We start from the raw sequence: 23,927 nt of genomic DNA, 5'->3' as shown, positions 1-23,927 counted from the left end.
CAAAACTTGTACATGAATTTTCACAGCAGCATTATTCATAATAGCCAAAAGGTAGAAACAACCCAAATGTCCATCAGTTGATGAATGAATAAATAAAATGTGTTGTATTTGTACAGTGGAATATTATTCAGCCATGAAAAGGGATGAGGTACTGATGCATGCTACAACATGAATGAACCTTGAAAATATTATGCTTAAGTGAAAGAACCCAGACACAAAGGCCACATGTTATATGATTACATTTGTATAAAATGTCTAGGATAGGAAAATCCATGGGAACAGAAAACAAATCAGTGATTTCCAGGGACTGGGGGCAGTGGATAATGGGTAGGGACTGGGGGCAATGGATAATGGGTAGTGACTGCTAATAGATATAAAGTTTCTTTTGGGGGGTGATGAAAATGTTCTGGAATTAGATAGTGGTGATGGTTGTACAACTTTGTGGATATATTAAAAATGACTGAGTTATACACTTTACAAGGGTGAATTTTATGTTGAATTTTATGATATGTGAATTATATCTCAATAAAAAAGAGATACAATATAAAATTAAGGTTTAGTAAAACTCTGTAATTTTATGTTTATGAAATTGTATATGTATGAAATTTTAGCATAAACTCATATCTATTAAAATATATTTGTATTGCTGACCACCGTAAAGGCATAGAAGCCATAACCAACATAATAGTAATGAATGCACTTAGTGCCCATATTGCAGCATCTAAATGGTTATATTGATAATATTAAAGAGCCAGGGTTCCTTGGCAGAATGGTTGATTCCAGGTTAGAGCAGGAAACATACAAGTTGAGCCTGGAGAATCTTTTGATACCTTTTGTCAGAAAACAAAGAAGCTGTCAGTACTCTGACCATGTGCAAAGGACTAGGAGCCAACTTGAGAAGACCGCCTTGGGCTAAAAATAGGCTTATTTGGGGCTTCCCTGGTGGCGCAGTGGTTGAGAGTCCGCCTGCCGATGCAGGGGACACGGGTTCGTGCCCTGGTCCGGGAAGATCCCACATGCTGCAGAGCAGCTGGGCCTGTGAGCCATGGCCGCTGAGCCTGCGCGTCCGGAGCCTGTGCTCCGCAGTCGGAGAGGCCACGGCAGTGAGAGGCCCGTGTACCACCAAAAAAAAAAAGGCTTATTTGGAAACCAAGAAGAATAATACTAGCGTTGAATTGAAACATATTAATTATGTTAAAATTTATGAGTTCATAATGAAAACAAATAATTGGCCATCTTTGGAGGATGCTAGGGAACCAGGTCCTTCTGAAAATCGGTAAATTAAGAATCAAGAACCTAGCCTATCTTTCCTATACTTCAGTGTAGCCAAATAGTTGACATGGTAAAGTTTTTCTCCATGGAAGTATTCCAGCTAGTAAAGAAAGAATGATAGAATTAGAAATCACCATTTTGCAAACCCCTGATGAAATAAAGGATATAGATGCAAATCATCTTTGGCCACCAACATCACAAAAGGAAAGACAACTGGACATTATGTGTTTCCCAAGGAATGCTCACACCAGCACCTATGAAGAGGTTGCCAGAATACCTCATTGAATTAGGTCAGGCCTCTAGATCTAACTACCAGTTTACAGGAGGCAAAGTGGGGCAAACAGAGGAACATGTTGAGAGACACCACATCAACGCAGGAAGCAAAATGCAGACTGTGGGAAATACTATAGAACAAACGACCCAGTTTCTTAAACAAATGGTAAGGGGAAAAGAGACCTAGGAGATGCATCAGCTAAAAGCAGTAATGTGGGCCTTGTCTTGATGCAGATTTAAACAAACCAGACACAAAAACATCAGGGAAGTTTGAACACCAGCTAAATATTTGCTGATACTAAGTAACTATGTTAATTCTCTGGGGTATTACCATGATATTAAAGGCCCACAGGAACAGGGCCTTCTGCCCCCAAGCTTACCATGGGGCTGGTGGAAAGCAAAGGGGAAAATGTGCCCTCTGCCCACATAGCCCAGGGAGGGAGAGAAGAGGGGCCAAGCCAGTGAAGCCCAGTTTATTCTTCCAGGTTTAAGGACACATGGTTTCTCCTCCATAGCGAGGAATGTGCAAGGGGTGGGGAGGGAGACAAGAGTGTTACCGAAGGGCTATCTTCTGCATGGAATCATGAGGATGGACAACCATGTTCCTATCACAATTGAGGCATAAACAAGTTAGTGCATGTAAAGCACCAAACCCCGGTGCTGCTCTGTCACTTTTGGGGGTTGTTGTTCTGTAACTGCTCGTGTACAAAGCTGGGTGGGGGGGTCATGTGTGTGTGTGTATATCCCTGTGCACTCTGTGTGCAGGGATTAGAGGCAGGACTTTGGGATGCCAAGTAGAAGAAAGTTGTGAAGTGACCGTGATGTCCCCAGCTTTCACTCATTTCCTGAAGCCTGGAGAGGAAGTAGGAATTGCAGTTAACTGAACCACGTGCATGAGTTCTCCTGGTAGCATGAGAGCTGAACCTGTCCTCTCCCTGTCCCCCCCGTGTCTCCCTCCAGCTGCAACAGCAAACGCTACCTGGAGACGCTCCCCAACACCAGCATCATCATCCCCTTCCACAACGAGGGCTGGTCCTCCCTCCTCCGCACCGTTCACAGCGTGCTGAACCGCTCGCCCCCGGAGCTGATTGCCGAGATTGTCCTGGTGGATGACTTCAGTGACCGAGGTAGGGCCCATTTCACCCAGCTTCCCACCCTCCATACTCCGTTCAGTGACTTGCTAAAGGGGTGGTAGGTTTTCCCATCTTCAGCAGCGCCAGCATGTGGGCCACCATGTACTGACACTTGAGGCCATGAACCTGGCACTGAACACAAGTTATCTTACTTAGTCCTCACAACGACCCATGAAATAGGTTCTGTTTTTATCCCATTTGTATCAACGTAGAAGTGCATTAAACTGCAAATAATAGAGAACTTTAAATAATAGCTCAAACAAGTAAGGGGTTTATTCATTTATTCATTCATTTGATAATGAGATCCAGGATTGGTACAGCTGCTCGAGTCTGTCATTGGAGAACCAGACTTCTTCTCTTTTCCCACTTCCTCATCCTCATGGTTACAAAATGGCTGCTGTACCTCTGGGAATTCTACCTTCCAGGCAGGAAGAAGGAGGAAGGGCAAAGAGAACAAAGCCTCTTCCTTGGAAGACTTTGCCTTCTTATTCAGGAAAGTCTCCCCAGAGACTTTTGGCCAGAACTCTGACATTTGGGCGTCCATATCTGCAAGGGTGGCTGGGAACGTGAGTGTTCTGATTTTTGGCCTCTTTAGTAGAAATAGGAAAAGAAGTGGATTAGAGAAGGTATCAGGACAGCCCACCTACAGTATCTGCCACACCACTTTACAGATGCAGAAACTGAGGCTCAGAGAGGTTAAGTGACTTGGTCTTGGTCACACAGCTCTTAGATGGTGATGTGGTGACCAAGTCACATCTGTCTGACCCCACGCACATGATCTTAACCACTAGACCACACTGCAGAGCCTCTTCGCTATGGGCCTTACCCATGGGTTTAAGAGACACAGAGGTGGAGCCACAAATGAAATCCAAGAAGAATTTGCCCTCCAGCCAATGGTCTCGAGCTTATTCTTTGTATCAGAGCTTTCACCACTTGCAGGAAAATCCAGAGAAGCCCTTTCCTCTCTCACTTTCTTGTAGAGGCACTAATAAGTAGTGAAGAGAGGGAATCTAAGTACACTCCAGAATAATCGAAGCTGAGCTGCTTGCTGTCCCGTTTTAGTACTACACCCCACTTACGCGGCGGGGGGTGTGTGTACACACACATACATACACACACATTTTGAACTCAGTTCCTACCGTCTCTAATTCTCCCCGTAACTCTTTTTTTTTTTAATTATTTTATTTATTTATTTTTAGCTGCATTGGGTCTTCGTTGCTGCGCGCAGGCTTTCTCTAGTTGCAGTGAGCGGGGGCTACTCTTCGTTGCAGTGTGCGGGCTTCTCATTGCAGTGGCTTCTCTTGTTATGGAGCACGGGCTCTGGGTGCCCGGGCTTCAGTAACTGTGGCTCGCAGGCTGTAGAGCGCAGGCTCAGTAGTTGTGGCGCACGGGCTTAGTTGCTCCGCGGCATGTGGGACCTTCCTGGAACAGGGCTCGAACCCGTGTCCCCTGCATTGGCAGGCGGATTCTTAACCACTGCACCACCAGGGAAGCCCTCTCCCCTAACTCTTGACATACACTCATTGTCATGGGACCCTTTACTTTTCCTTCTTTGCTCTTATCACATCAGTATTAAAATATAAATAACTGTAACATGTGAGCATGGTGTGTGTAAACATTGGCCTGTCGTATGTTTCCTCTACCAGCATCCACATTCTGAGAGCTGGGACCACCCCATCAGTCTTGTTCACTACATATCCTCAACTCCTTGGGCATATAGTAGATGCTTAATACATGTTTGACAACTAAATGATCAGAGCTCGTTTCCTCTGTTCCCTTAGTACTTCCGCCATGGTTACAATAGCATCCATTATATGAGATTTATTTGTGTCCCTGAAGTGAGGTCTGTGAAGTCACCTGTGGGTGTGTCTCCTTGTGTCTGTAGCACCATTCTTTAGCAATAGTTACCTCTTTGATCCTGGCCCTGTCACTTATTAGCTCTGTGACCTTGACCCAGTCACTTAATCTCTCTGTGCTTCAGTTCCCTCATCTGTAAAAGGGAATCTACCTCTTAATATGACTATTAAGTGGGTTAATACATGTCAAATAGTTAGGACAGTACAATGCACAAAGTGAACATTAGAAATAAACATTTAAGCTTGGTATTATCATTATTACTATTAACATTATTTACGGCTAGTTTGTTGGAGGGGGTGTCAGGGATAAATGTACAGACATGGAGGTATGGTCTCCCTCTTTCCGTGGGTGAAAGGGCTTTGCAAATTGTAAAGCACTAAAAAAATGTGCTATTGTCCCACCTTCCGCCTAAACTGTCTCCCCATCCATTCACCATTCCGGGGACCATTTCTATGTGCCAGGCCCATACATTATCTCATTTATTCTTGACGACAGCCTCTGAGGGAGGCCCTGGGGTCTCTGCGTCTCCGACGAGGAGTTGGGGTCAGGTGACTGGCCCAGACTCACACAGCCAGTGAGCAGAACACCCAGACCCGTGGACTCAGAGCCCCAGACCCGTGCTCTACGGTTGTCTTTCCTGCCTTTTGTCCTTTACCCCTCCTCCTCTCCCAACCTCATCCTTCCCCCAGTTTGGGCCCGCCACCCCCAGGCCACGGGCTCTCAGCCAGGTGGTGAAAATGAATATAAATGAGCACATTGCTCAAGTCATTAACTGACGTCTGTTTACTGTGCTGCGCAGACACAGCCCCTGCTGCTCGGGGTGAGCGCCCGAGCCTTCCCTCAGGTTCTTGAGAGCCACAGCCGTGCGGATTGCCCTCTTCACTTTGCTCCCCTTCTTCGTGTACCAGCCGCCGCAGGGCCTTCTGTTCTGGAGCACGCCAGGCTCCATCCGGCCTTGGGGTCTTCTCGTGTTCTTCCCTCGGCCAGGACATCCTGGAAGCGCCGGGCTCCTCTTCATCTTCACTTCGGTCCCCCGCCCCTGCCGCTGTGCTCCCTTCTCCACGTAGGGTCACAGGGCTGTTTGCTGACCTGTTCATTATCAGGCTTCCTCATTAGGCCATTTGTGGTTAATAAACGTTTGTGAATTAGTGAATGAATGAATGAGGGGGGGCAGAGAAGAAGGGAAAATATATGGCAGCTACAGCTGTATCCACACACGGGGAAAACCATCACTCGCAACAGGGTCGTCTTCAGTCCGCGAGATAGATGTGGCTGTGGAAGACACAGAGGTTCCTTTGGTGACCGGCGCTGGCCCACGTCTTTGGGTTTCAGGTTCAGGTCCCTGTCGCCTGTTTTCTGAAGCATGGGGCAGACCCATAACACTTGGCAGGATCCATCTCTGAGCATCACAAGGCATTAGTCCTCCAGAGGGAGAGTGAACCCGGCATCATCCAGATTAGAAACAGCAGCTCTACTTGTTGGGTTAGAAAAGAGTTTCAAGGTCATCCAAGGCTACTGGCTTTGAACATGTGCCTCTGAGCAGTAGGGGTCCCAGGAATGCGTCAGGGAGCACTGTGAGGGCTGTGAAGAACCTCACAGGTGCAGGTGGGGTTCACATACCTCTCCTGGCATGGTCTATATTTGGTTTCTGGAAAATTGTTCACTAAGAGGAACTCCACTGCTTAAAAATGTGTGAAAATTGCAGATGTAACAGCCTACTCATTGTACAGATGGGAAACCTGAGTCCTGGAGCAGTGGACAAGCTTAACTAAGAGCACATGGCCAGCTGGTTGCAGAGAAGAGACAAGAATCCCCTCTCTGCGCTCCCAGTACAGCCTGTCCCCTCGTCTTAGCTGTTAATGTGAAACATCTGCAGAAGCACATTACTGTTTTCTACCCCCGAGGATGCTTCTCAATACATCATTTTCCATTGTACTAAAGAGCAAACTTCTTGCTAAAGAGAGCTCATTATCAAACACAACCAATCCTGGACCAGAATGGTTTATGCTCCAATATCCCAATTTCCTCAGTGTTGTACTCAGTGATGAAAATAACGTGATTCCCCCTCCCCCAATAAAAAAAGACTGTAACAGTCTTGAGAAAGAAAAGGTAAATTATATAAGAATGACATTCACCAAGTAACATCTGTTTCTCCAGAGAGCAAAAACATTAACCCAATGCAGTACCGTCCCCAAACCCTAATAAGATAGAGAAGAGAATGAATACTGTCCCATTTCACAGACAGGAATGAGAACTGAGGCCCCTGACTGTTGCCCTTTTTTCTCAGTGAATCGGGCATGGAATGCAGAGGAGAACTCTTACCTCTTGCCCCTCAGTCCTGCCTGCACACTAGCTGTCAGATTTTGCAACCTGCATTCTTCAGAAAAGCAATCATTCTTCTTGTTTCAAGAAGAAATTCTCAAGGCAGCTTTGGAAGAAAAACTTAGCAGTGATTGTTTTAAAAATGAGATTTGAGAGAAACAACTTCAGAATTCTAGAGAGGCCTGTCTCGAGTACGGCAAATATGGGCCACCGTGAAAGACAGATTCCTCTGGGCCACGTGAGCAGAGGCAGTTCTCAGAGTTGAAATTCATAGATGCTAACTACAGGCTTGATTGGCGCTGCCTGGAAGAAGGCATTTTGCTCTGAAATGAGCCTCTTCTAGGATCCTCAGGGCAACTAATTTTAATTTGGCTGAGGGTCGAGACCTCAGGTAGGAGACAAAATTGGAGCAGATGAATTCTTGAAATTAGATCCAGGGCTTTGTGCAGGCAGCACTGGGGACTAGAGTGAAGGCAAACGTTGGGCCCGGAATAATCCTGGCCCTGCTTGCAAATAGAGCACTGCGGAGTTTTCCAGGGGCCTCCAAAAGCTCTTCAAATGTGGGGGCTTGGCTTGAGGATGAGGAGGACATAGAGGTGTTTTTGCACTAGTGGGAGAAAGGTGAGCGTGTAGGGTGGCAGACCTGCCTCCAGATTACACTGCCCAGATAGGAGATCTTTATTAGGAAAATCAAGAGGGGTCTTTGTTCATTCGTTTCTTTCTATTCTCCTTCCCCTCCCCATTTCCAAACAATATTGGTTTTCCAAAAATAATAGGATATGTAGACCTGGATGGGATTATTGTCTTTGAATGAACTGTGGGCCACCTGGAATGATGAGGTGCAGAAACGAAAGGCTATGATATGATCTCACTGACACCATTTCCCCCAACGCAGCTCCCCATCAGCAAACAAACAAAAACATACACATGGAAGGGTTCCCTGAAAGGAGGTTCTTAAGCAAGCAAGCGTTTGTGGAGCTATCAACAGATTGTTGGCAGTGATTGGTGCTGGAGGGAGTATGGACATTGCAGGGCCCATTAGTACACATGGTAGAGGCTCTCACCATTGAGACCAAGGTCCCAGCTCTTCCTTCTATGATGGGCTTATTAACTCTGACCTGCACTGTCACACCATGCCAGTCCTGGAGACACGTCAAGGAGATCCGTTTGCCCTGGCCTGATTTGCATTGCAACGTACCCCTCTTGACACGAGCCCATCAGCATCTATTCCTCGTTTCTTGTCATCTCTCTCGAAGCCTTAGTTTGCTTCCAGGACCACCACAACTGTTGGGATGGCCATTCCCCACTTTCACCATATTGTTTGGGTTCTCTTCACCTTGAGTTTTGTGCTGCTGATTTTGTTTTTCTCTACATTTGTCCTGATTTCATTCATATTCATGAAATGACTCTGTGCCCGTCGCTGCAGCAGGTGCTGGGGCTACAACGGGAATAAAATAGACTTCTCTTCTAAGGCTCACATCCAGCAGGGCAGACATACAAGGTAAGGGGCAATCATAAGACCATGGAGTATGTGCCCCTTGGTGGAGGTCCAGGTGCTGTCAAGCACGGAGAAGATCAGGGAAGACTTCCCAGAAAAAATTGCAGCTGAACCCGATCCTAAGGATAAGCAGATACTTCTCCTTGGGTTAGGGAAGGGAGAAGAATGTTCCAGGCAGAGGGACCGTCATGAGCACAGGCTAGGAGTCAAGACGGAAATGTGGAAAGCGCAGAAAGCCATCCATAACCTCATCGCCTGGAGGCAATTACGGTTAACATTAGGGTTCTCCCCTTTCCCAGTGTGGTTTTTTTTTTTAATAGGCCTTAGTTTTTAGAGAAGTTTCAGGTTCACAGCAAAATTAAGCTGAAAGCACAGAGAGTTCCCATCCACCCCTCCACCCCCTGCACATATCCCCCCACACCCACTCCCTCATCAGTGTCCTGCACCTGCATCAGAGGGGTACATTTGTTACAATGGATGAACCTACAGCAACCCATCATTATCGCCCAAAATCCATAGTTTATATTAGGTGCACTTTTGGTGTTATATATTCTGTGGGTTTGGACAAATGTATAATGACATGTGTCTACCATTATAGCATCATATGGAGTAGTTTACTGCCCTAAGAATCCTCTGTGCTCTGCCTATGCATCTCTCCCTCCCTGCTAACCCCTGGCACCCACTAACCTTTTTACTGTCTCAGTAGTTTTGCCTTTTCTAGAATATCTAATAAAATTGGAATCAGACAGCATGCAGTCTTTTCAGATCAGCTTCTTTCGCTTAGTAATATGCATTTAATGTTCCACCATGTCTTTTTATAACTTGTAGCTCATTTCTTTTTAGTGCTAAATACTATTCCATTGTCTGAATGCACCACCATTTATTTATCCATTCACCTACTGAAGGGCATCCTGGTAGCTTCCAAGTTTGGGCAATTATGAATAAAGCTGCTCTAAACATCAACGTACAGGTTTTCGTGTGGACGTAAGTCTTCAGCTCACTTAGGTAAATACCAAGGAAGGTGGCAGTTGCTGGATCATATGATAAGAGTATGTTTACTTGTGCAAGAAACTGCTAAACTGTCTTCCAAAGTGACTATGCCATTGTGCATTCCCACCAGCAATGAATGAGAGTTCCTGTTGCGCCACATCCTTGTCAGCATTTGGTGTTGTTAGCGTTTTGGATTTTTGCCCTTGAAATAGGTGTGTAGTGGTTTCTCATTGTTGTTTGGATTTGCACTTCCCTGTGACATTTGCTGTTGAGCATCTAATCTGCCATCTGAACATGTTCTTTGGTTCCCAGTGTCTGTTCATTTCCATTTTCTCTTTCATACCCTCCCAATCCCCCTCTAGTTGCAGGCCAACTGAAGTAACTCATGTCAACAGTCTGGTGTGTATCCTTCTAGACCACTCTGCCTCATAACACTAACGTGTAGTAACAAGAGCTAATACTTACTGAGCATTCGTGCTCAGTGCATTTACCCATTCGTCACCTCAGCACTGTTGTGGCTTCTGTCATTCCCAGTATGAAAACCACTGGACTCAATGATCTCAAACCTCCTTTTTCTACTTAATAAACGTAAATAAACGTAATAAAATTTTATCCCATTTTACAGATGAGAAAACTGAGATAAAGAGGGGTTAAGTAAATGGCCAGTCTACTTAGAACAACGAGGCAGAACTTTGATTCAAAACCATGCATTCTGATTCTAGAACTTTTGCCCCTAATCTTTACATGGTTTTTTCTCCCCTTTTAATGGGATCATACTGTATATATTGCTCTTCTTTTTTTTCCCTGTTAATGTATCACAGACATCCCTCAGGTCAGTAGGTGTAGTGCTAACTCATCTGTTATTTACTAGCTGGACAATAATCCATAATGCGAATCTACATTTAGACCCTTTACATTACGCTTTGTGTAGTGGACATCCAGTTATATTTAACTTTGTATCCAGGTCTCTTCCACTAAGTTTTCTACAGTCACTTCCCCCTTGTCATTATAAAATGACTATCACATCTCTCCTCCTCTGAGTCAATTGTGAGATAGAGACAGGATTCACATGACTCCAGAATATTAGGTGTATTGTTGGAGGGGCTGATCCAGAGAGCACAACACGGATCTGTCCCTACCACTTTGCTCCTGAACTGCCTGATGCAGGAACAGGCTGAGCAGCGAGGAGCTGTGGGCCTCCCTGGCAGGGCAGAGCCTGTACCGGTGAGTTCACCACAGCAGGGAAAGCATAAATTAGCAGGCCGTGCGGGCAGCATGAGCATTCATACTTTGGCCTGCCCTGTGTCCCCTCTCCTGGCCACCCCAGAAATGAAATATTGTTCCTTCTTTGGAACTGTGAAGGCAGGGGAAACAGTTCCATCTTACAGATGACAAAACTGAGGCTCTGAGAGATCGATGGGGGGTATCCTAAAGTGCTTACCTGCCCTTAGAGGAGTCTCCTCCTGGTTAGTCACCCCATTTGATGGGAGGGATCCATCTTCCCCGTGATGGGTTCCGTAACCTTAAGAATCACACTTCCTATGTATCAGCCCAGTCTCTAGGGTGTCTTACCACTAAGCAAATCCACAGGTTTCTTGATTCTCTTCTCCTTTCATATAACATCCTGAGTGCTTCTCCCCTCAGACTCCAAAGGAGAGAACTGCTAAGAAGATTAAAGCTGTTACAGAATATCAATTAGTTTATAATGGGGGAAATCTATAAACCTTTTGGTGGCTATCTGGCAAGAACACAGCATGCAAGAGTCGATATGCTTATGGTATATTTTGTGCATCTTAAAAAAAAAACCCAAGATTTTGTGAATCAAGCACTATATAAATGATTTACTGGGATAGCAAAAAAAAAAAAATCAAATAAATCGCTCAGATTGCATCTGAAGCATCAAAAGCTCTGATGCTTGGGAAGGAATCGTTTCTGTAGTGGAAAATAGCTGCATTATATTCTCAGAAAGGTGATGCTTCTATACAGTAGGCGAGCCTTCTGTATTTTAAAAACTTGGTGCAGCAAAACTCTGCTAAATTGCTGATACTCTCCTGATTTTCTTGTGAGGATTAAAGTCTAACCTTTTCCACTGTTTTAGTGTTCCCTTAAAAACTAAATGGGGGGAAGCAAAACCCAATGAAGCAGGTGACTGGAGGTCCTTGGAATAAGGTCCCCAGGGAGAGGGCCACAGAGCTGCCCCCCTTCTGTCATAGTCTTTCTTCAGAAAGCTCCTGGGCCTTTCTGCCAGCTTAGGTCTGACATGAATTGCTATTTACTCAGGGCCTAGAGGGAAATGAGATTTGAGGCTGAAATAAAAGAAGGAGGTCCCTTAGTATCTCACTTGATCGAGTGCAAACCATCCGAGTCCTGTTCCCATCCTTCTTTTAGCTCAGTAAGTGGGGAGCTGAAGGAGCTGGTTTTGTCTGCCTCATAGAGGGGAAGAAGCAGTAATAGCAATAATAATAATGCTGTGTAACACCTAGATAGCACTACCATGTGCCAGACACCGTTGTAAGCAATTTAAACATATTATACTTAGTTTTATTGGGAGCCTCTTAGCCAACATTTGCCTAATGGGAAAATTCACATTTAGTAGAAAATTCAAACCCAAGTACAAGGAATTCACCTCCTCTCCATATCCCACCCCCTAAATAAAACAACTTTTAGGTAAAAACAACAACAAAACTGCTAGGTAAAGATAGGAAATACTCAGTCATGACATCTGATATACATCCATACGTCTAAGGAAGTATGTTCTGCTGTTTTCATTCACAATCAGTGTAACTGGACAGGGCTGGTACCCAGCTCAAGTTCAGCTGCTTGCCGCTCAAAAGGCCAATACTCAGGGGACAAGTGTTGGCAGGAAATGAAAAGTCTCTTTATTCAGGGGCCAGCAACCTGGGAAGATGGTGGACTAATGTCCTAAGACCATCTCCAACTTGCCGGTTAGGAGATAAAGATTTTGAAGGCAGTGTGAGGGAGGGGACTGCAGGGTGCATGATCAGCTCATACACAATTCTTGGATGGGTTGGCATCAAGATGAAGATTCAAGCCTCACCCCTGTTCTGCTTTCACCCGGTCTGAGGTCTCTGTGCTTGTGGTCAGCAGTTTTCTGGTGGAGGTCTGCTTCCTGTAAAAACAACTTAGGAATGTGTGTCAGGCCTTTATCTGTATCTTTCAGGGACCTGGGAGTTCAGTGACTCTGGGGCTGATTTATAGTCTCAATTGTTACCAGTTTCCCAGACCAACAAGTATTGTTAGTTTCTACATCTTCACATTTCATAATCATTAACTCCTGAGCCAGCCTTTTGAGACTCAGGTGGGGGGCCTGGGAGACTAAAGCTTTTCTACAAAGAAGAGGCAGGTGAAGGACATGGGGGTGTGTCAGGGGGTCTGTCCTGGGAAGGCCCCATAGGGTCCTGCTTGGTTACATAAATATTAGCCAGCTCCTCTAAATAATATTGGTTCTAGCAGGTTAACGAAGCACATTGGCCAAAAAGTAGGCATCAGCTCTAACCTACTAACCAACACCAGACCCATGGGCAGCTGTGAAATGACTCATTGGCAAAAGATATCAATACTTCAGGAATTCTTCCCAATTTCCTTGCAAAACTTCCAGTCCCGGAAAGGTTCAGTCACGTCTTTATCAGGCAGCCACAGCTCCAGAGCCAATTTTGGTTTGATTTGAATCCAGAGGCACCTTCAGATCTGTAAACACCGGAGGCTTAAAATGTTACCAGTTTTCATAGCCAAAAACAGGCAATGCTTGACAGTTCTGAAGATCAGGAAGGCCAGATCCAGACATTTATACATCTCTTATTCATTGAAAAAGTTAAAAGGAGAAGCCCTGTTAATCAATATAGTGTTCGTGGTGCTATATAGTGTTCAATATAGCATTGAAGTTTTCATTTCTCTTTTCTCTCTTTTTATTCTCCTGCTTTCCTATCTGAAATAGAAAAATCTCATGAAAATGTAATTCTTGCATCATTGTACAGAACAAAGAAACAGGCATGTGAAGACCATAGTAACACTCTTTCCTCTTGTACTATTTAGGGACGTTGGGTCCCGTAATGTATTAACAGATGCAGACTGCCTTTTTCAACCTTTGGGATTCTCGTATACACTCAGGTCCTTCTCCTGAAAGACCAAACTACTCATTCCTCCCAGAATGATAAAAATATATATATTTATTTGTTAGCTTCATGAATGCAGACCTCTTCAGAGATGCCCACATTGTTTATGAGCAACCGGGAATCTCAAAATAACCAATAACTCCCACCGTCTACTGTGCCAATTAATGAATGGGATTTATTGGGCATTGCTAATAATATGTAGTGAGGGTGAAAACAGGTGGAATTATAAGGCTGTTTTCTGCCCAGTCTTCTCAGAAACTTTTAATTTTTCTTTTCTGTGTGCTGTCAGAATATATGGTCTGGAATATTCTAAATAATAACTGCACTCCAGTCTCCGTTAACGGAAAGCTCAAACTAACAATTACCTTCCCAGAAACCTCCACAGCAGCCAGCAGATCTGTTTTAACCAGGCAGGAGGAAAGACCAGCCCTGACCTTTCCCAGAAAACATGTTTCTGCTTCCTTATGACAGAAGAAGCAATCAGTACTTTTAACTCCTGAGTGAATGAAGATGACCTGTAAATAGACCTTCCACCCGAGCAGAGTTGACTCTCAGCACTCTTTGTCGTAGACGCAGAACCCTATCGCCCCCATCTCCCACCCTTTCCAGCTGAAGGAAGACAGGGTGGCATAGTCAGTTTGGTGGACTGCTGCTCACCTACCACTCATTCCTTGTGATCTTGAAGGGACAGCCGCTCAGTAATACCACCCAGCCATGAAGGAGGCTCCAGCCCACCTGGCCAGTGCTGTCCCAACCCCATGGCCACGGTGATTCATCCAGGGCGCCAGCCTGTGATGCCAGCTGAGCCTGACCTAACTCCAGGCCAGTTCCGCCCCTGTCCTTGCCCCTCCCATGAGCCAATACACCGTCCTCTTGGGTAAATTCATTGCGGGTGGGTTTCCGTCACTCCCAACCCACAAGCCATAACTACCATCCTCCCTTTCACGGGTCAGGTGAAGATTAAGTGAGGTAATGCACTAGAGATATAGCGCAGGGCCCAGCCCACGGTCGGCATTCAGTAACGGTCGGCATTCAGTAACGGTGCTCACCGGTGACGCTGTTGTGGTGATGGGGGTTATCATGACTGTCCACAGGGCGGTGAGCGCTCAGCTACCCCATCTACCTCAAGAGTCTCGTTACAGGGATTAGATGAAACTAGAAATGTGAAAGAGCCTAAAGAGCTGAAAAGTGCCATAAAGACATAGAGGAGGATGCTGATTTCCACAGAAGGCAAGAACCCTGAGGAGAACCCTCCAGTCAGGTAGCCAAGGAGAAAGTGACCTCAAAGGCAGGCAGTCCACGCCGGGAGTGTGTCCCACACGGTCTCCGGTTCCAGCTCAGTTCACGTAGGGCTTCTTAACCCTTATCCCTATCAGCACCAACTGAGGAGCTTGTTAAATTGCAGCTTACCAGGGCCCACTCACAGAGATTCCGATTCGGTGGTTCTGGGGTGGGCCCCAAGAATCTGCATTCTCAACAGGCATCTCAGATTACTTTGATAGAGTTGAAATGCTGCTCAGGCTTGGAAAACACTGGATTATAGGAATAGAAGACCGTATATCACAAATAAATGCTTTGTGATACAGTTGGATGGTGATATCTCTGGATGTAGACCCTGGATTACCTTAAGTGCAAAACTGCATGGCCCTTATCGGAGGAGCCTCAGTCAGACCCCTGTTTTTCAGGATGCCTTGTCATAAATACTTGCCTCACTGTAACAGGCCTGTGCGGATTTATGGTCCCACATTGAATTTCAACCGCTCTTCATTAATCCTGGTGACCTCACTTAAATTATTAAACAGTCATACTCCAGTTTCGAGGGCACTAATTACATCCTTGAGAGGCTGTTATTATCTGGATGATCACATGCACTCAGCCAACACTAGACTGTTTTCTCCCCACTCATCAGAATTTTATACTTTTTCAGGATTTTGTTAGTTGCTGAGTGTGTGTGTTTCATATGACAGGATCTCACTGCTAAGGAGTTATGAAATATTAGAGCAGGGGTTCTCAAATTCTGGTGCACATAAGGATCACCTGGAAAGTATGTTTAACATGCAGATTCCCGGGCTCCACCCCAGCCTGAGTCCAGGTTCTGTTGTCTGGGTGGAGGCTGGGAATCTGCATTATAACCAGCTCTCTGGGGATTCTGATCCAGGCAGTCCTGGGAGCACTATAAGAAAACTGAAGCCCAGAGAGGGGAAAACTCTCATTCACAGCCCCGCAGGAGAGCCACAACCTACATCTCTGGCCTTTTGTAAGGACCAGATGAGATAATAGATGGGAAGGCACTTTGGAGAGTATTCAGCCCTCTGTCAGTACAAGGAGGCACTATTGTTTTCAAGCTGGAACGCTTGGCACTTTCTCTCTAAATTACCATAATCACCTGTTTGAGGCCCCAGCCAAGCCCATAACTCTCAATTCACCAGACGTGGAATAAATTCCTCCTGAAATGTCCAATAAAATGTTTTTTGATGTGAGAATGTGCTTGGGTCCCTTCCTGGTCCTCAGTCAGAAGCACCCTGCCTTCTCCACTGCTGTCCTGTCTATTCTGGGGTAGACCAACATCTCCAATTTGGGGGTACCTGGCTTAAAAGCCCTGCTTTCCAGCACATGGGTTTTGATCTTTCCTGGGACATTTAAAACTTACCAGTGAACATTTTTGCCCCCAAAAGCGCTTTCTCCATAGGAGCTCACTTCTAACCACTTTCATGGCCTTAGAAATAGAAAGACTCAAGTGGAGACAGCCGGATTTGGGTTCTTTCAGCTCAGGGTACTCACCTGCTTATGTGTGCTGGAGTGACCCGTAAGGCCGGGTCAGTAATTCTGAGAGCTACCTCTGTGCACCTGTTCCACGTCTGTCCTGCTGTGTCATGATTAACTGGACAGCTCTTAGGAAAGCGTTTCCTCATATTGAATTATACTTCTCCTCGCCACACCCATCACCGGAGTCTCCCTCTGCCCTGATCTTCCCATGACTCCCTCCAGGTTTCTGAAGACCCTGTTTGTATCCCTACCCACAACTGCCTCCCACTGCAAAATAAATTCCTAAAAAAACGTGGTAGAGTGAGTTCAAGAACAGGCACTCCGGTTCTATTCACATTTCAACCTTTATTTTTAAATATTTCTTCCACACTCCCGCGGATCCTATCTCTCAGCAAGCTCTCCACATGTAAAACCTTGAGTTCAGGCTTTGCAAGTTACCCACACACACAGTCTATTTTTAAATCTGGAAGAAATCAAGGCTTTCCACTGATGGAAGAGAGGTTAGTGTTCCCAGGCAGCACGACTTCAGAGTTCAAGGAGTCTCTGCCCTGCTTTCTGGCATCTTCACCCAGCCTCTACATTTTAGAGCGGAGGAAGGGAGGCCCACTGGGTACTTCAGTCAGGTGACTGGTTCATGGCCAATCAGGGAGCGCCTGTGGCTGGTGGGGTGCAGTCCCCACAGCTGTCCGGCGCCTCCAGAGGTCAGGCACACAATCACAGCCCTCGGTCCAGACTGTTCCCGGTCAGCAAGACCATCCATTTTGCTCAAAGGGCAAGGCTGCAGCAGCAGGTATAGACACCTGGTTTGTCCTTTTGTTTTCCTTCACTGACTTAATATGTGAGCCAAAGCTCATCCTTGAATACATTTCAGGCCCAACTAGTGCAGTCAAATATCCACCCCATTTTAACATTTTAGCTAATTGCTAACACAGCATATACACTGCACTCTTTCAACAAGACTGGACAACAGTTTTAGTCATCTAACAAAGGCATTTTCCCTTTTGACAATTTCTTTGGATGCTCGCCAGGGTCTATAGCTGACTTAATTACCCAAGCCCACCTTGGCAGTACCAGGAACCAAATTTTATGGCCACCAACTCCCCTGTAGATAACAGCGTAAAATTATGCATGTGCAAATTATTTTTGAAAAAACTAGATGTAAAACTTTAAGTTGTTTGGGCTTTGAATCCTTGGGTTCTAAGCACCCTAGGTTTAGAGTCAGACAGTAGGGTGACATTGAACTAGTACTCAACCTCTCTGTGCATCAATGAGTAAAACTGGGCTACTTCCTTAAACAGTTGTGCAGATTAATTGAGATATTGCTCATGGAGGGCTTAGAACAGTGGCTGGCTCAGGGTAACCGTGGGTTGACCATACCATAAGCATTAACCTGGATGCCATAATATTCCTTGATTATGAAACTCTGTTGTGTTCATCTGTTCCTTCTTTTTCCTTCATCCCCCTTTGTATCTGCAGTTTATGGACCCCAAAACTTAAACTTCATTATTAGTAATAATAATGTATGAGAACAATAGTAGATGCCAGTCTTTATTAACACTTAATATGAGCCAGGAAGTGCTAATTCATGATCTCACTGAGTCCTAGGAGATTGGCATTATTGTCCTGATATTACAGATGATAAGACTGAGAGTTAGAAAGATTCAGTTCACACAGCAAGCAAATGGCAGAGTCAGGGTCCAAACTCAAGTTTATTTGGATCCAGAATACTATGCTATTATGTATTATTTCATCTATGACGGTAGGAATAGCATGGAAGGATTTTATGCTTTATATTTTCCTATTTTATTTCTTATAGATTCATTCATTCTTGACTCCTTGACTTTGAAAATCAGGGGGCAGGTTGACCTGGGATGGAATATCCACCTATCAGGAAAATGAATGAAAAACTAGACATTTTTCTGCCTGAATTCCCACATTTGATTTGCTGAGGAATTTTCCTCCTCTAAAGCAAAGTGTGATTTTCTTTCCCTTCAACCTTCATGCCACTGGAAAATTTTAAATTATTCAACACATTGAAGGTTTATTATCTACTGCAAGGCTGTAATGTAATTGCAAGGTATCATTTAAAGAGCTGTCTGTCTGTATGAACCACCTTGTTCTGAATACCTCCTGCTCCTGCATAGAGCGAGAAGATGTGTGTCTATCTATCAGTGGTGGTTTATAACTGCCTTAGATCAACCGTATTATTCTTTCTCCACAGCCCAAGCCCCCAAATAAATGTCTGGTGATGCACGGAACATTGAAATCATTTGTGTATCATCAGTGGTTTATTTCTCTTCTGTCATTTGCATCTTCATGGACAGCCATGTGTTTGAGGGATTTCATTTTCGTTACAGACTTTGATCACATTACCCGTGTGTAATACCAATTTGGATATTAACCACCCCAATTAGGGAATGCTCTTTCAAATATTATATCACCCCCAAGTCGTGCTATTCATACCATGTTTGTCACGAAGATATGAATGCCAACTCTTGTCTTATTCTTGATTTTGACACCTGTTTCCATATAGAGAGGTAGCCTTTCCCAGTGTTAATCATCAGTGACAAGAGAAAATATCTTGGTGTGGGCGTGGGTGGGGAAGATACATCATTTTTTCCTCCATAAATGTCTCATCAATTCAGTGGCATTATGGAGTAAAAAGTTCATCAAGTGACTTTTCCAGGTATTGATATGGAACAAATAGACCAGCTTTGGTTCCAGCCCTGCCAGTAAATAGCTTTGTGACCTTGAGCAAATTGCATTTCTCTTTGGGCTTCAGTGTCTGCATCTATAAAGTATGGATGACTTCTCACATCCTGTCAAGCTTTAAATCCTAGAACTTTAGGATGACTTTCCTCACTTCTTCCTTAGACTTTAAAGTTAGAATTTGATGCCTTATCGTTGTCTTAATGAGTATCAGTTATTAGATACAGCATTTCCCTTAAGAACAGCTGAGGTCTGGAAAAGTATTTGCCCTTGCACAAAATGACCCAATGGCTCTGCTTTCAGAAACCCAGGTTTGGTATTTATATGTTTTTCTAAATCTTCTTCCTTGTTGCGTGACTCTTAGGTGATTTTTACTTCTTGTCACTTCCAGTGTGTCTGTCCCTAGTCTTTCCCCCTTCTAATTTGCTATTTCAAATCAGCTTTGGAATCAGAAATCCAGTTATTAAAGTTATTAGAATTTTATCTAAAATGGGGGGTAAATAGGTCCTATGTGGGTGACTCAAAGCTCTCGCCTAAGCCATGATCGTGGGCGCCATGCTTAGTGGCCTCACAGAGGGCCACTTAAATTCACATTTAATTCTAAATGGGAATAATCAGGGAGGGCTTCCTAGAGGAGGTATCATTGCCTAATGGAGGGGGTTCCTGGTCTAAGGGAACAGCATAAGCAAAAGCACAGGGGCAAGATGGTCTGTCAGCAATAGATTGATAGTAGTGATTATGGGGAGACTGCCCTTTGAGTGAACAACTGTGCTTCTCTGCTGAGCTGGGAGCTCAATATTTCCCATTCCCTACTGGGACATAATCTGACAAAGGGGTCCATTTCCTACTGGGACATAATCTGACAAAGGGGTCCACACAGGAAATACAATCCGGGAGATTGTAATTTAAATTCTGAAATATCAGAATTTCCAGACATTTAAGAACCAGCATGTCAGTGTTTCTGGGTCAGTGGGAACAGAATGTTTGAAACCAGAGCTGGTGCAAATTATGCAGGATCTCAGGTCACCATGATCATCAATTATAAAAGAACCATAAGTCACAGTCCCTCCTGAATCCCTAGAGCTGTGCTAATACAGTAGCCACTAGACTACTATTTAAATTAATTAAAATTCAATAAAAGTAAAAATTCAGTTTTTCAGCCGCACAAGACACATTTCAGGTGTTCAACAGCCTCACATGACTAGTGGCTGCCACGTAGGACAGCACAGACACAACATCACAGAAAATTCTATCGGATAGTGCCCCTCTAGACGGCCGTGTGTGAAAGAACAGTTAACATTCACCCCCACAGAGCAGGAGGTGGAGGAGGGGAGGGTGGAAGGTGGAGCTTCGTACAAAATGTCAGGATTTGCCCCGTTCTTCAGCATGGCCAGGGCTGGTGCAGGATCCTGGGTCCACAGTCCACAGCTCAAAAGTCCACTGTAACCCATGCAGGGGAAGCTGGTGGGAGTGTAAGCTGACAGTGTGAATCAAAACTCCTTAAAAACATCCTTTGGGCTTCCCTGGTGGCACAGTGGTTAAGAATCCGCCTGCCAATGCAGGGGACACGGGCTCAAGCCCTGGTCCGGGAGGATCCCACATGCTGCGGAGCAACTAAGCCCGTGTGCCACAACTACTGAGCCTGCGCTCTAGAGCCACGAACCACAACTACTGAGCTTGCGTGCCACAACTACTGAAGTCTGTGCGCCTAGAGCCTGTGCTCTGCAACAAGAGAAGCCACCGCAATGAGAAGCCCGCACGCTGCAATGAAGAGTAGCCCCCGTTCGCCGCAACTAGAGAAAGCCCGCATGCAACAACGAAGACCCAACGCAGCGAAGAATAAGTAAATAAATTTATTTTTAAAAAAATCCTTTGATCTAGCAGTTCCATCTCTAGAAGTTTTTCTGAGGAAACAATCAAAGATGTGCAAGTAGATGTATGGGCCTGTATGTTCACTGTAGTGTTATTCATATAGCAAAACCGTATGGGACTAGCCAGTAGTGTGCTGGGAAAAGATAACCAGCTGGGGTGGAGGTGGGGAGCCCTAATTTTTGTAGCATTTGCTGATTTCTGTGGTGTGAAAACTCCTCCTGTAGCTGATTTCAAGCTACCAAAATAACATAGAGTTGAGAATATTTACACTTGCGTCTCATGAGCCTGTACAGCCCACTTCAGCGCCCCACTGGCAAATAGCCTAAATGTCTGAAAAGAGGCAGCTGATTAAATAAATCATGGTAGAAAATGCTTTGAAGCCACTGAAATCAATGGTTCTCAAATTGGAGTGATCATCAGAATCACCAGGAGGGCTTGTTGAAACCTCGTTGGCTGGGCCCCCTGTTCAGGGTTTCTGTTCAGTAGGTCAACGTCTGGCTGAGAATTTGTACTTCTAGCAAGTTCCCGAGGAAGACTGATCCCGATGGCCCTGAGTCCACACTTGGAGAACTACTGTTGCAGAAGAAAATTTGATGACATGGTTGTTACCAAAAAGATCCATTTTGTAAATAAAAATTTTATGAGTGTATATGTATGTATAGTAATAATTATAATAATAATAATAGCTACATTTATCGAGTTCTTAGAATGTGATGAGCACTGTGCTAAGCAATTAACATGCATGATCTTGTTTAATCCTATTATCTTATTTAACTGTTCTACGAAGAAAGTTACATTAATGTTATCCCCATTTTATGTACAAGGAAACAGGCTTAGAGAAGTAAGGAGTCTTCTCTGGGGTCACACATCTGGTGGGAGGTGGGACTGGAGTTTGAACCTGAAGCTGACCTTCAGGTCTGCCCTTGGACCACTCCAGTACGCTGCCTTGTGTACACTCGCTCGTGGTTCACCTGTGGCTACACGACCCTGAAACATGACCCAATTCCTGTGGTTATTTCTAGACAACGGCATCACAGGAGATTTCTGTGTTTTCCTCTGCACTTTCATGTTTTCCAGACTGTCTACAGTGCAGTATTTTTGTAGTCAGGAAAAATATCCCACTTAGTAAACAAGTAAGAAAGGCCATTGTACCCATGGTTTACTGTGTATACACCTTGCCCTTGGCATCCTTTGGGCTGGGCATTTCAATTTCTCTTTAGCCCAAGGTCCTTCTTGGCGCTGCTCAGCCACCAGCATCTGTTTACCACTTTAGAGTTTACAAAGTTTCCACTTGGGGTAGCTTGCCTGATCCTCACAGCAAGCCTATGGGTTAAGACATCTGACTGCTTCCATTTTAAAGATGAGACAGCTGAACCTTAATAAAGTGAAGTGACTTGTCCAAGGTTACACGTCTAAATAGAATAGTTTTCCCTTCAGTTATGACTCGTTTATTTTCTGGTTCCCACTGCAAGTTCACGGTGCAATTTAGTAGTTCCCATTTACTGAACACTTACTTTATGTTAGGCATTTCACTTACAGGACTGCACTAGCTTCCCAACAACCCTGGAAGGAAGATATTATTAGCACATTTTTAGGGATGTAATGGAGACTCAGAGAGGTTAAGTGCCGTGCACAAGGCAGTTTTATGGCTCCAAAGCCCACTGATTCATTTGGAGAACATTTGTAAAACACCTGCCATCTGACTTGCTCAGCAGATGCCTGAATTTCTGAGACCAGCCGTTCCTGGCCTGACTCTGTACCCAGCACGCGCACCTGGCAGGGCTCACAGTGGGAAGGCTTGCTCTGCCAGCCCTGGGCTCAGACCACTCTTAAGCACCCTGAACTCAACGCAGCAGCTCTGGTAGGAACAACTCTGGGTGCTGACAGCCCCTCCCCAGGTGGACACAAAGTTCCCTCTATAGGGGTGTTCACCTAAGGAGACTGGCCTTCGATTGAGTGCTTTCTATGTGCCGCGCTCAGTGTTAAGTGGTTTGCACTCACTTCTCCATAATTTTTCACAGCAGGCCTATGAGGTGGGGATAGTGTGATCCCCATTTCGCAAGTGCAAACCCTGAGGCTGGGAGTGGGGGGAGTGACTTGCCCAAGATCACACAGCTGGTAAGTGTAGAGCTGGGAGCTTCTCTGGGCTGGGCGGGCCCCTGGTCCTTACCACTGCTTTCCGCCATGATGCTGCCTGCCCCCAGAGGCCTTGTCTGTCATTCAGGCAGCAGAATGGAATTGGCCTTGGACCTGTCACTGACACATGTCATTTTTTTTCAGTTATGCCAATTACACGTCTGTTTGTGCAGACACCTGTTTAGTGACACGTAATGCTATGAAGCCTTGTCCGTGGCTGGTGTCCATTGGGTAAAGCCCGAGTTGAATGGCAGAGACACCAGCAGGTGTGTGAATGATGGATTGGCCACCAGGTACGGTGATGGGGAGCTCTGAGCCCTGCCAAGTGCCTGAACACGTCACGTCAGCCACCACAGCTGCACTCTCATTATTTTCTGGATATGTCAAGGGGCCAAACTTCCATAGCAGCTTAAGAAATTGTGTTCACAATTTTGGGTTGAAGACGCCTTTGATCACACCAAGGTTTTAGGACATAGTTATAGCGAGGAAGAAATTTCACAGGGCCCCCCAGTGCAGGCAGGCAAAAAAGTAAACTTCTTTAAAAGAACGGAATTTTCTTTTGTCATAAGCTCGGCGTCATATGAAGAGTGATGCTTGGATCCAGGGACCCTCACCGGCTCTGATCCGCCCCCTCCTGTCTGGTCACTGCCCAGTCAGTCCCCAAACCCAGGCTTGGGTTTAGCTCTGGGGAGCAGGTGAGGGCTGTGAGGACTCACTCAGCACATGTTCTTCCAAAGGTATCATTTCTGTGCCAGGACCCTGGCTTTGCCAAGAATTCTTGTTTTCCGATGTTGGTTATGGCCTCCGTCTCCAGGGGTGGTGTGGGCCATGGTGGTTTTAGTTTTGCTTTGTTTGGGGAAGGGGAGGTGGTGATGGTGAAGAGAGCGAAGCAGCAGTTGAGAGTAAAAAGGGGTAGCAGTGACCTTTTTTAGATATTATATAATCCTACCACACATGATTTAATCA

General features: G+C 45.2%; 1 protein-coding gene across 8 annotated transcripts in view; it reads left to right on the top strand.

The window, feature by feature from the left end:
* The window catches only part of GALNT10 (polypeptide N-acetylgalactosaminyltransferase 10), a 311,914-nt gene that overhangs the window by 210,332 nt on the left and 77,655 nt on the right, over window positions 1–23,927 (top strand). For all 8 annotated transcript variants that reach the window (XM_049707809.1, XM_033407949.2, XM_033407948.2 and 5 more), the window contains one exon: window positions 2,506–2,672. In XM_049707809.1, the coding sequence (XP_049563766.1) occupies window positions 2,506–2,672 (167 nt within the window). The remainder of the gene's footprint in view (window positions 1–2,505; window positions 2,673–23,927) is intronic.

Source organism: Orcinus orca, chromosome 3, assembly GCF_937001465.1.
Source record: "Orcinus orca chromosome 3, mOrcOrc1.1, whole genome shotgun sequence".
Classification (NCBI taxonomy): domain Eukaryota; kingdom Metazoa; phylum Chordata; class Mammalia; order Artiodactyla; family Delphinidae; genus Orcinus; species Orcinus orca.
This window is presented reverse-complemented; position numbering and strand designations above follow the sequence as displayed.